Raw genomic sequence first — 12413 nt, 5'->3', positions numbered from 1 at the left:
AACTGAAAAAAATTTATCTAACCCAACCCTACCAACCCAATTAATTCGGGTTGGGTCGGATTAGTTTGGGTTAAACTTGCGAAAATTATAATAAATAAAAATTTAGTCATTCATCGCGACAGGAAAAAAAAAACTCACTCGCACACCGGTAGCTAGTAACAGTCGGCATACATATTTATAGTTACTCAGTTTCTATGAATCATTCACCAATATCAGTCGATGCGTAAGTTTTTGATCGAAGAGGGAAGCCTATTACATTAGTGAAACATTTAAATAATGGTGAAATAATAGGAAATTGTTGTATACACACTCAGTTATTGAACTCTTATTTATAATGTGTATATCAGTTCATTAACAAATCATTAATCATGTTCAAATTTCAAAAGTCATCATTTACATTTTATAGTTCTCGAGATATTTTATGGTATGATACCAGTATGGTTTATCGAGAGAATTTAATAACAGTGAATATTTCCTGAAAAAAAAAAAAAAGAGCGAACATTTATGACAGCGTGTCTTTTTCTAAAAAAAGTTGATGTATTTAATGGCAGGGCTTAGAGTTTTAATCAATAAGAGCATCTCCAATAGACTCTTAGTTCACTATTAAATATATTATAAAATATTGCCTCTTAGTAGGTTAATGTGGGTTCATCTCCAACAATGCTCTTCATATTCACTCCTTATCCATTTTTTTATCACTAAACATAGTATGCAATCATAATAGTACAAGAATAAAGTGGTGAGAGAGAGAATATATTATATAATATTAGTTAAGAGTCTTTAAGAGCTCTTCATAAGAGAGGAGAGAGAAGAGACTCTTAGAGCAACTCCAATGCAATGCTATACTTGGTTCTATTGCTATATTATAGCATCAAAAGTAAAAAAACTCAACTCCAAAGGAGTGCTATATTTGGATGCATCCATGCTTAGATGCATCCTTGGTTTTATATTTGAAACCAAGGATGGATCCATCTATGTTGCCAAATCATCAATAACTAGAAATTGGAAACTAGTTAATGAGTTAATGAGTTAGGTAAAAGTTAATGAATTGGTTCTATATAGAAGTTAGGTAAAAGTTGATGAGTTGATTAAATTTGAAACTAGTTATAGAACTTAGCATTGGAGTGCAAGTTTTATTTTAGCACCAAAAAACACTTTTTGGTGCTATATTATAGCAATAGCAATAGATATATAGCATCTAGCATTGGACTTGCTCTTAGTGATTTAAAGAGCCACTAAGAGTCTCTTGGAGCAACTTTTTTTCACTTGCTCTTCAAATTTCAAGCTAAGAGCTTATATAAAGAGGCTATTGGAGATGCTCTAAGGAATATCGGATTCAATTATTCAATCATGGGTCTACAGACGAAATTAATCTGTAAATATTAGAAAGTTGATGTATCATGTATAACACTAATACACTTTGATTGTGATGTTGAGATAGACCGGTTCCCTATTTGTTGAAACGAATGATACGACTGAGGGAAAATAAGATAATTTATTCTTATTTTGTGAATAGTATTATTAACTTTTTAAACTTATTTTATATATGTGCAGCTCCCAATGTAAAACACGCTTATAAGTTAACTTATAGATTAAATATGAATCAAGTGACTCATTGCAGTCCGATTACTCAAGTTGGTCACTGATTTGAAAAAATGACTCAAATGAGTTACTCATTTAAAAATTTGTATCAAAACTATCACTTTATCGTTTGGTCGAAATTCTGAAAGTATTATATATTGAGTTTTGCACATTTTTTATGAACGATATTACATTCAAATGAAAGGTTCCGAGTTCTATTTAAATCGATAAAACAATCAAAAAATTAAAAATAAATAGCTAATAAAATTTTAAAAATCCAACAAAATTAACTAAAATAGTAGATTTCGAAACCTTTCATTTGGATGCAATACCATTCATAAAAAATGTGCAAAACGCAATATATAATACTTTTAGAATTTCGACCAACGATAGAGTGATATTTCTGATGCAAATTTTTAAATGAGTAACTCGTCACTTTTTCAATCAGTGACCAACTTGAGTTATCGGCTGTAATGAGTTACCTGATTGATATTTAATCCGTTAACTTATGACGGGTAACTTTTATACTTGAGATCCGATTGTGCCTCTTAAAAATATTTTTCTACTATATTAAATATAAAAAGTTACTTTCTTCCCGGGCTTAAAATTGTGACTGCTGACTTAATGTGACTTGATGTAATAAACTAGAAGTTTAAAATGTATTTTTAAATCATTTTCACTTATTAATAATCTATAGATTATTAAAAAAATAATAAAAAATAAAAATGATTTAAGAATAAGTTATGTTTTATGGTTAACTTCGTTATAGAAAAATAGTTTACAAATACTAAGCCAAGGAAGAAAATATCTTAAACTTGACTTTAAATAAAATTAATTTCAAATTTAAGTTCATTTCTAATTTATTACACAAACATATATGTTTGAGTTTAAAATTGAAAACCGTTTTAAACTCATAGATTCAAGCACCACGAACAGGCTCCATATCTCATACAGTAGAAACTCTTTAAATTAATACTCGGTAAATTAATAAACTCTCTAAAATAATATATTTATCCGGTCCCGACTTGGGCCAATGTAAAATTTTGAAAAACTCGATAAAATAATAAGATAATAATTTTTTGGGAGATCTCTTTATAATTTTCGGTCCCAAGAAAATCATAAATTAATAATTCATAGAAACTGAAAAAATTATATTACACTATTGAATATGATTCAATAGTTGTCTATTTTCCTTTTAGATTTCGCAACACGTTTTAGATGAGAAGTCATTTGTGAGATATGATTTGAATACTCTAACACATTCATGTAATTTATATGTGCCAAACTTGCTTAAGAATACATTGAATACATATATTCCTCCTATTTATATTTATTGTACAGTACTTTAAAAATCATTATCGATTTACAATACATATGAACACAGTAGTTACTAAAGTCATTATTGATTTCCAATACATATGAACACAGTAGTTACTAATTTACTTTGAGTCCCAAGATTCGTTGCAATGTAATTTTGAGAGACTTAGACTAATTTGCTTTTTTTTTTTGGCATATTAATTTATATACAATATGTCTTTTTGTGTGGTATGTATAGTATAATCGGTTAAAGACTCTTTAAATTAATAAATATTAATTTATCGATAAATTAATAACTCTCTAAATTAATAAATTTCTCCGGTCTCGACATTATTAATTTATGGAGTTTTTACTGTATTGTATGAACCTTTTTTACCATCATGCTTTCTAAAAATGACAAATTTATTTCAACTTCTATCAAAAGAACAGAGTTGATGGATGTTAATTAAATATAATTTATGAATATGTAATGGTAGACATTTTAAATAATAAAAACATCTATAAAAAATAATGGCTAGTCGGAGAGATTATAAAAAATGCTGTGGTAGGAATCATGGGTAAAACGGGAAAGAAGATTTTAATGGGCCTCGCCTGTCCTTGGAATTATATGTAGGCCCACAAATAGTCCAAATGGTTTAACAAAGTCAAATACTGTACACATAATATTTTAACTACCTGGGTCCTATATGAAGCAATTATTGTTGAATGTATGGGTAAATTCTCCTGCTTTGATCCAAAATGGCAAGACTTATTTACTACAATACAAAGCATCAACAACAGTAGGCCCAAAGGTGTCCCCAGCCCATTAACATGCCCATTGATATATCACCATTTAGTCAACAATGCTTTCATGTGCCTAGTGGTGACGTGTAAGTTGTAACAAATGTTCGATTAGAAAGCTCCACCTAATTATAGATTCTCCATAAATTAAATAATATTATTTCTTTTGCCAACGAAATCAAAGTGGGGCTATTATTTTTCTCTTAAAGCCTTTTCTTTTCATAATTATCTGTGCTTTATCAGGAATATGGAATTGTAGTTTTTTCTATCTTTTCTTTATCTTGGTTTTCATTTCTATAAAATATTTTTCTCACACTATGATTGAACTATTTTAGGAAAAAAAAACTCCTCTACATGCATGTACTAAGACTTATTGTGAAATGTTGGCAAGTTTTATAATATGCTCATAATTACATGCACTAGCCCATTCTATATTTCTATCAATTATATGAGATTGCAGTGTTAACTATAATATTATACATATACAAATGATTGTGTGATGAATAGATACGGCTAGTGATAGAAGATGAAACAAACATCCTCTTTCATTCTTTTAAGTTTAATACCGGAAAAGATGTAGAGCTACCAATTTATCTGAACCAGAAAACAAAATGGTGGATCAAATTGTATAATGCATGACAAAGATAATGTATAAATTTACTAAGTTATTAGAAGTTACACCTAAGATAATCATTTTGCATATATATTTACTCTTAGCAACTTGTAAATGGCAATAATTGATAGTGGCGTAATTAGGTGATGCCTTAAACATACTTAAGGGTTACAAATAGAGTTATATGTCTCTTCATTCTTAAATATAAAGTATATTTAATAAATTTAATATACATAATATATGATTCAATAGTTCGTCAAGGTTTGCAGCCGAACAATTGAATATTAGGTGGCAAACCCCACCCTATGACATAAATGTACCTTTTATTACGAGCGGAAGAATATTTAATTTAGTGGAAATTTAGGCATGCCAATATTCAGGTCGAGCATCAAAGCTGAAAATCAAATTTAATCGTGTAAATTTGATCTTATTTTATTTTTTAAAGATTATGATCGACTCAATTTTCTAGTCCGGATCAAAACAAATTCTAATTTGGTCTGGTCTTAAAATAATTATTATACTAACTTTATATAATATGTGTCCGACAAATACAAGTTTGTTCTTACTTCTCTCAATTATAATCCGCCTCAACTTGTTTTACAATTAATTTATATATTATATTAGTCAGAATCATATATTTATAGTATACAATTATTTTTTCTGGTATATGTGCATAGCTAATATTATTGTTGTTATTCAATATTATTTATTATTGTATATTTATATATCTTCTTAAGTTGATTTACGTATTCATATAGTGTGTTCTCATAAATTTACGTTATTTGATCTTTAAAAAACCCGATTTGATCCCGTTCACGATTTAAATTCAGTCCGGTTTTGCTTTTATAATTATTGATAATTTCATTGTGGCACTGGTCTAATTCCGAAATGAACAAGCCGAATATCCAACATTACTAATGTCATTGAACAACTTTTTTACGTCCTATTTGAACTTTGTTTTCATTTCGAGATAAAGAAAGACAAGGAATTCCCCATATTTTGAGGAAACAAGAACCTTTATTAAAACTATAAGTCACTGATAAGTTCGTTTTCTAACTGGCTGCATGCTCGTTAACTCTTAATATAATATAAAATATAACATTTTTAGTAAATCAATTCAAATTTAAGAGTCTCAATTCCAACGATATTCTTTACACTTCCTCTTAAATTTATATTTTATTCTTGTTTAGATTTATGTATGATAAAATCTAACCAGAGGGAATGAATATTTTATTATAAAAAATAAGTGAAGAACTATGTAGTAGTTCTTAACTTTGAAGAGAGAGAAACAAGTTCTTAGGTTCTGCTCCTGAATTTTTTAGGAGAGAAAGTAAATGAATATAAATTAAAGCAAATGTGCATCACCTACATCTCACTTTTGAGTGAAATTTTTGGAGTGAAATTATGTTATAATTGTATCAATTTTGAGTTGCTTTTGTCCCTTAAAAAAATTTGAGAACACAAATAGAAATGAAATTATATAACTTTACATTTTCTTCACTTGCTTTACTCGCTGTTATAACTCGAGAGCATGGCGCTAGTGATTTGAAGAGCTATTATATAATGTTGTTTATGGTTGAGGAGAAAGAAATGTAATGGTATGGAATGAGTAAAATACTATAAAACTAAGAGAGAAAGGAGGAAAATTTTGAAAAAAAATTAAGTGAGTGCAAAATTGTTATGATGAGATTTGAGAAGAAATAGGAGTAGGAGAGAATGGAACATTCCATCTCAAATTGAATGTGTGATCTCTAGCACACGATGTAAAGAATGGAATGGAGGAATTATTGAAATTTTTTAACAATTGCTCATATCATAGTTCATTTTTAATTCCATTCATTCCGGAATCATTCATCCCAACCAAACACAACATAAGAGTCTCTTGAAACAACAAATTCTTTCTCCCTTCTCAAATTTCAGTTTAGGAGTTCACTGCTTAAAGCCTGCTTAAGATGCTCTCACGTTGACAAAAGTTTTAAAGATGGGTATAGTAGAAGTTTTTTTTTTTTTTTCTTTCTCTTTTAACATGATTTTCTTTATATTTATCAACCTAAATAAACCCATCAGCTAATTATATATTTTTTGAGTTAATTACTTAAATGATTCCCATCCCCCCAAAAAATATCCAAGTTAAAAAAATAAAAATTAAATACGGTTCTCATATGCAATCTCAATTCTAACTATTGTCATCTAAAAAATCAACAAATTTAAACTAAGAATTGCAATTTTATATATGACTTTAATCGTATTTAGAAAAAGATTTGAAATTAAATATTAATATTTTTTATTTTGAATATGCAGTGCTCGCAAAAACAATTGTAAAACTATAACATAGATTGTACAATACACCAGCACAATCAGACCCACGCACGTTCAAATTCAATGGATGCTGCGGCACTGCTCCATTAGCCACAACTCGCTACAACTACAAGTTACAACTTGTTTATACAGAAAAACATTGTCCATGTGACCAAATAGAGGGGAAATGTGTGATCATTTCGAATAAGAATCCTTTTGATTTGCCAATATCTTTTACATAATCCCTAGCTAGCTGTTACATCACTATATCAAGATTTATTAATATCGTGCTTGAATTCTTGTCGATTCGTATAAAATCGGGGCAACTTAAACAATTAGATGCAATTTATAAGTATTTATTATTTTATTTAGAGGGTAATATTACTATATTAGTTTTAAAGATTACTATATATTTACAGGGTAATATTACTATATTAGTTTTAAAGATTACTACTCCCTCCGTCCCCCTCAATTCTTTACATTGACGTTAGGCACAGAGGTTAAGAAATATGTATAAAGTAGTGGAAAGGAGAAAGAAAAGTGGGTGAAGTGGTGGGATCCATTGATTTTTAATATATAAAAAGAAGATAATGGAGTAAAAGTAGTGTGAAAAGGAAGATAAAGTGAGAAAGTGGTGGGGCCCATTAGCTATTTTAGGAAAGTTTTGTAATGTAAAGAAATGAGGAAACTGTAAAGAATCTCGAGGGACAGAGGGAGTATATATTTAGAGGGTAATATTACTATATTACTATTTTAGCATTTCTGATAATTTTGAATTTCTGCCTAGTAAAGTCACCTGCATTGCGGCGAAGAATGCTAAAATTGGGGAATAATATATATTCTCAAATGTCCGGAGTAGAATATACACGCAGGATACCAGATGAAGAAATAACAGCAATAACAAATCATAAAACCTAACTTATAAATGAATATATTTATTTTGTTGAAGTGCTCACATTTAGTAGTTGGACCATTTATTTATTAGTGAATTGTTTTATTTATTTCACGGGACCAACTCATTAAAGAGTTTCTTACTTTCATGTCTGTGACATATATTGATTTCGATGTGCAACTATTAAAATATACATGATACATGATACAATTTCAGTTACAGTGACCCATGCTTGTAGTATGAATTTAATATTATAAATTTGATATCACAAATTATTCTTTTCAATAATTATACAATTTTAACTGCTTAATAGTAATTAAAGTTATAATATTTTAGTTTATTTATTTTTAGAGATGAATTGAGTAACTTCAAGTCGCTCGTGCTAGGTTCTCTAAAACTTCAAATTAATAAATTATTCTCTGTGATCATCTATGGCCTCTTCGACTTAAATGCTAATATTAATTTACTGTAACCATTAATAAAATACAATAAAGTATACCGATGTATTTGTATATATATTTTTGTGATAAACTAAATAAAGATTTTGTGAGAGCAGGGTTGGATAACTTGGTTAAGAGTTTATGTATGTGGTCCAAGCTCCTGCGTTCGACCTGGCTCATCCCAAAATTTTTAAGAATGGATATCCGTTAAGGCTATAAGTCATATTTGTAAAAAAGAAAAAAAAAAATTTGTGAAGGTCGAGAACACATATTTCAACCATGAAGAACTATTTACTTTTTGAAATCATATATTCATTCTAGGTCAATTTAAAAGGGGATTCAATTCTCACTAATTAATAGTAATTTTTAAATGAGTATTATCTTCCAAAATAGAAAATGACTGTTTTTTTGCATTGAATTGGACGGATTATTAAAATAATAAATAAAACAATGTTATATTTTTATTTGGTGACATTGAAGGAGATATTTATAATATGTTTTTTCTTACATTGTTATTTGATAACTATAATTTATTATAAGTGAAAAGATTTGAAAGTAAGATTCATCCTATATTTCACCATTTTCCTTAAAAAGTATTTTGTATCTATTCATTTATTCACTCGACATTCTTATTTAGCATATTTCATCCTATTCCTCCTGGTTTCCATTCTCGCGAGTAACCATGATTGAAAATTTATAAATACCTATATCCATATTACTGACTACTGAGGTAAAGAATTTGTCGCCAATCGTTATCATTTGCATTTTAGGTCGCTCACCATGATCGGTTTCACATATCCAAAGTTCCAGATTCAGAAAAATAATATCCGCCCAATTTATATTAATAGTAATATTTTATGATTATTATGAAATAAATATTTAAAAGAAGGTTTGATATCATTTAAAATAAAATCTAAAACTATGTGTTTCTTAAAACATTTTTACCTATATAATATTTTTAAATTTTATTTACTCATTTATACATTTGTCTATGCGTGTAAAAGGAAACTATGATCCTAAAAAAGTGTAAGTAGTTTGACCTCATATCTCCTTGTCAATTTCGTATAACTCAGTAATTATCACATTTTAAATGCCACACTAATAGAATACTTTTGTCTACTCTAAATTATTGCATATGCTTACACAAACACGAGATGTCAAAATATAAAGGACAACTCGGAAATAACACCAAACATTTGGCACGAGCAACACGCAGTACTGAGCAGTTTTTCATTTCTGGGAGAAGAAATAAAATCAATCGGTGGCAGGTAAATAGTTTCACGAATCTAGAAAGTTTTACATTTAGTGCCCCTCAGCTAGAAACTGAAGATCCAAAACCGCGATAGTAATAATGAACAGGGATTTTTGTGATGCACACGGTTCTTAGCTACAAACAGTAATCCGTGTATCACTAGCTGAGTTGGATACAGACAGGAATCGATGATTGATTGAAGTTTTGGCCTTGAGTTCTGTACAAAAGGGTACAAACACAAAAGACTGTAATACCACTTTCCAGTAGAAGTTGAACTTTATTTTATGTGCATGTATATTTGTCCCATACGAAGTGTACAAAATGTCCCAAGAAATGCACGAGACACGGTTCAGAATAAATATTTATAAATAGAGTTTTTAAACTTCTCGTTTTGTATAAACATGTAAAATTTATATTTTTAGCAATGTTCTACAAAAATTGATTTTTTAAAAATTTTGATTAATCCCCACTTAATTTTTAAATAATTTACCAGTCACATTCTGATTTGATAAAAAATTTATGATATTTCAAAAAATCTCCAATAAATCTGCTATAAATACTCAAGGGGTAATTTAACCATTTAATTCTGATTTCTAAAATTATATCTCACCAGCCAATCAGCCATAATGAAATGCATAAAAGAGTTCATATGATCATTTTTTTTTTGACGGAATGTATATCTTACTACGTCTTTTTGTGACAGCTGTGAGGTTTACGGTGTGGTAACAGTGTAAAGGAGATTGCCGTACTTATTTGTACTTTTTAATCATTCCTTTTTGATCAACTCATCAGGGCAATCAGAGCCGCTGATTTTTACTACTCCTATTTCAGTACTTGCATCTTTGTGTACCCTATGGACCCAGCAATATTTATGGGTCAAAACGCCGGGTGGGTTGCGTGTGGTTCTTTTAAGTTTGGTGCTCCATCTTTCTCATCATCGCTCGAGGGGTTCTACATCTATATATAGCCACACACACTCCTACACTATACATCTAGCTATACTCATCAATATCAATTTCAGTATCTAATCAAACATCTCTCTTCTAAATCTCTCTACTCATATGTGTTATATATATTCTACACTCCTTGCTCGTTTTCTCACAAACACTTGCTAGTAGTGCTAATTCTCGGCATTGCCTCGACCTATCAATTTTCATAAAAATACTTTCGGTTCTGGTTCCGTCACTGATCATGGCTGATTTGCCGACGGCTGAGCAAACAAACTCGGGAATTGAATCAAACAACACTTCATTTGCATCTTCCTCTCCATCACAATCAACATCATCATCTACAACCAAGCGAAAATCATCAAAATCTCCGGATCCGAACCCGAAACCGAGCAAGAAAACCCGGGTGACGGATACGAGCAACACATCGAATGGAAGCAAGCACCCTATTTACACGGGAGTCCGAATGCGAACATGGGGCAGATGGGTATCCGAAATCCGAGAACCCAAGAAAAAAAGCCGGATCTGGCTCGGAACTTTCACGAACCCGGAAATGGCCGCCCGGGCCCACGACGTAGCAGCTCTTTCCATAAAAGGAAACTCTGCTATACTAAACTTTCCAGAACTCGTTCACCACTTCCCCCGGCCTGTCACGTGCTCTCCACGTGACATTCAAGAAGCCGCCTTAAAGGCCGCCGCCATGGAGCACCTCGACCCCACATCTCCGTCCATAACCTCGTCGGAGACGACGGAGGAGTCGCCGGAAGAACTCGAAGAAATTCTAAAGCTACCAAGCTTAGGAACAAGTTACGAATGGAGCGAGTCGAATTACGTGTATGATCAGGCGTGGCTACACTCACCCAATTGGCTGCAGGGCTTAGAAGATTTCGCATTCGAAGAACAAATCGCCGCCGGTGGAATATTATTGCCGGAAAATATTAGTACTAGTAATAGTAATTTTATCCCCACTAGCTTTGACACTTTATTATGGCAACATTAATAATAGCAATTATGTTTTTGTTTCTATATTGCTACTCTGTGTGTCATAAGTCATGCGTGTTTGTCTTTTGTTTAATTCAGTGCAGTAATTTCTGTGTCTGACTGCTTGATTTTGCTAGTAATATTAGCAAGAAGTAGTAAATCATAGTCTTTGTGTATACCAAAATGGCAAGTGCTTTATATTAATATATGTTACTTGTTTCTCAAGTCTTCCTTCTTTATCTCTCTGTCACATCTATGTAGTATGTAGTTTTGTTTGATATTATTTCGTTCCATGCATTTTAATCAATTTTTTTATTTATTAGTGTGTATTCAAAATTTTAGATTTATTATTTATTTCTGAAATTTTTATTTTAAAATAAGAGTAATAAAAAAATTATGAAATTATATTTTACAAAAATTTTCAAATACGTGCCGAGTATTGAGACAGATGTATATAATATTTTGGACAGAGGGAGGAATAAATTTACTGATGCAGACCTGTAGTTGTTCGTATATATTACAGTAAAAAATGCTTGCTTTCATGATCGACCTACTGTAGTTTAAGATAAGTTTTGTAGCTACTGATGAAATATTCCATTTGATAAGAAATTAACCAGAAGAATATCCTGCAAAGGTTAAAAAATTAGCTGTCAAACTGTCACACATTGTACAATCTCACTGCATCTGCATAATATGTCAAAATAAATTCGTAGCTATGAGATGCAGCTCAATGTGCAGATTAGTGTCTTAATTACAATATGGCGTCATTTTTATAATTATTTGCCAGGTGGCTTTTCCTCTAGCGTGAAAGAGACAGACCCACGTGGCGTCTTAACACACATGTAAAATTTCATGTAATGCAGAATATATATGTGTGTGTAATAAAAGCAGTGGAGTATAACTTTTTATTTTATTCAAGATATTTATTTCTTCTAGAGATCGGTATCATCAAAGCATAAACCATAATTGTCATCTACTTAATTTTAAAAAATAAAGCCGATCTTCCCCCCTTTTATTTTTTCATGTGCCTACATGACGCACCCTCATTTATAAATATAAAACCACCAACAAGATAAAATAAAATATTCAAAGGAGAAAACAGCAGGCATCTAGCTAGTAGAAATGGCATTATTTTTGGTAATGCATCTACTATTTGTACTGGCATATGGTTTAAGATTTTTAATATTTTAACAATATATATCTTCTATAATTAGGAAGTAAATAATTAAATTAATATCCCATTAATTCACAGTATAAATAATATACCAATAATATAAAGACAATTTACTTTTTGTTTCGTAATTGTAAATCA

General features: G+C 30.3%; 1 protein-coding gene across 1 annotated transcript; it reads left to right on the top strand.

The window, feature by feature from the left end:
* The first annotated feature begins 10133 nt into the window (after nt 1-10133).
* Nucleotides 10134-11326, top strand: LOC108213048 (ethylene-responsive transcription factor ERF039). Its single transcript, XM_017384781.2, has one exon. It carries the CDS (start codon nt 10365-10367, stop codon nt 11118-11120), a length of 756 nt encoding a protein of 251 aa, XP_017240270.1. The 5' UTR covers nt 10134-10364; the 3' UTR covers nt 11121-11326.
* The last annotated feature ends 1087 nt before the right edge of the window (nt 11327-12413 follow it).

Source organism: Daucus carota, chromosome 3 (genome assembly GCF_001625215.2).
Source record: "Daucus carota subsp. sativus chromosome 3, DH1 v3.0, whole genome shotgun sequence".
NCBI classification, from domain to species: domain Eukaryota; kingdom Viridiplantae; phylum Streptophyta; class Magnoliopsida; order Apiales; family Apiaceae; genus Daucus; species Daucus carota.
This window is presented reverse-complemented; position numbering and strand designations above follow the sequence as displayed.

Bases quoted from the DNA above. Each gene is read 5' to 3' on its own strand.
- LOC108213048 (XM_017384781.2), top strand. From the start codon at position 10,365: ATGGCTGATTTGCCGACGGCTGAGCAAACAAACTCGGGAATTGAATCA.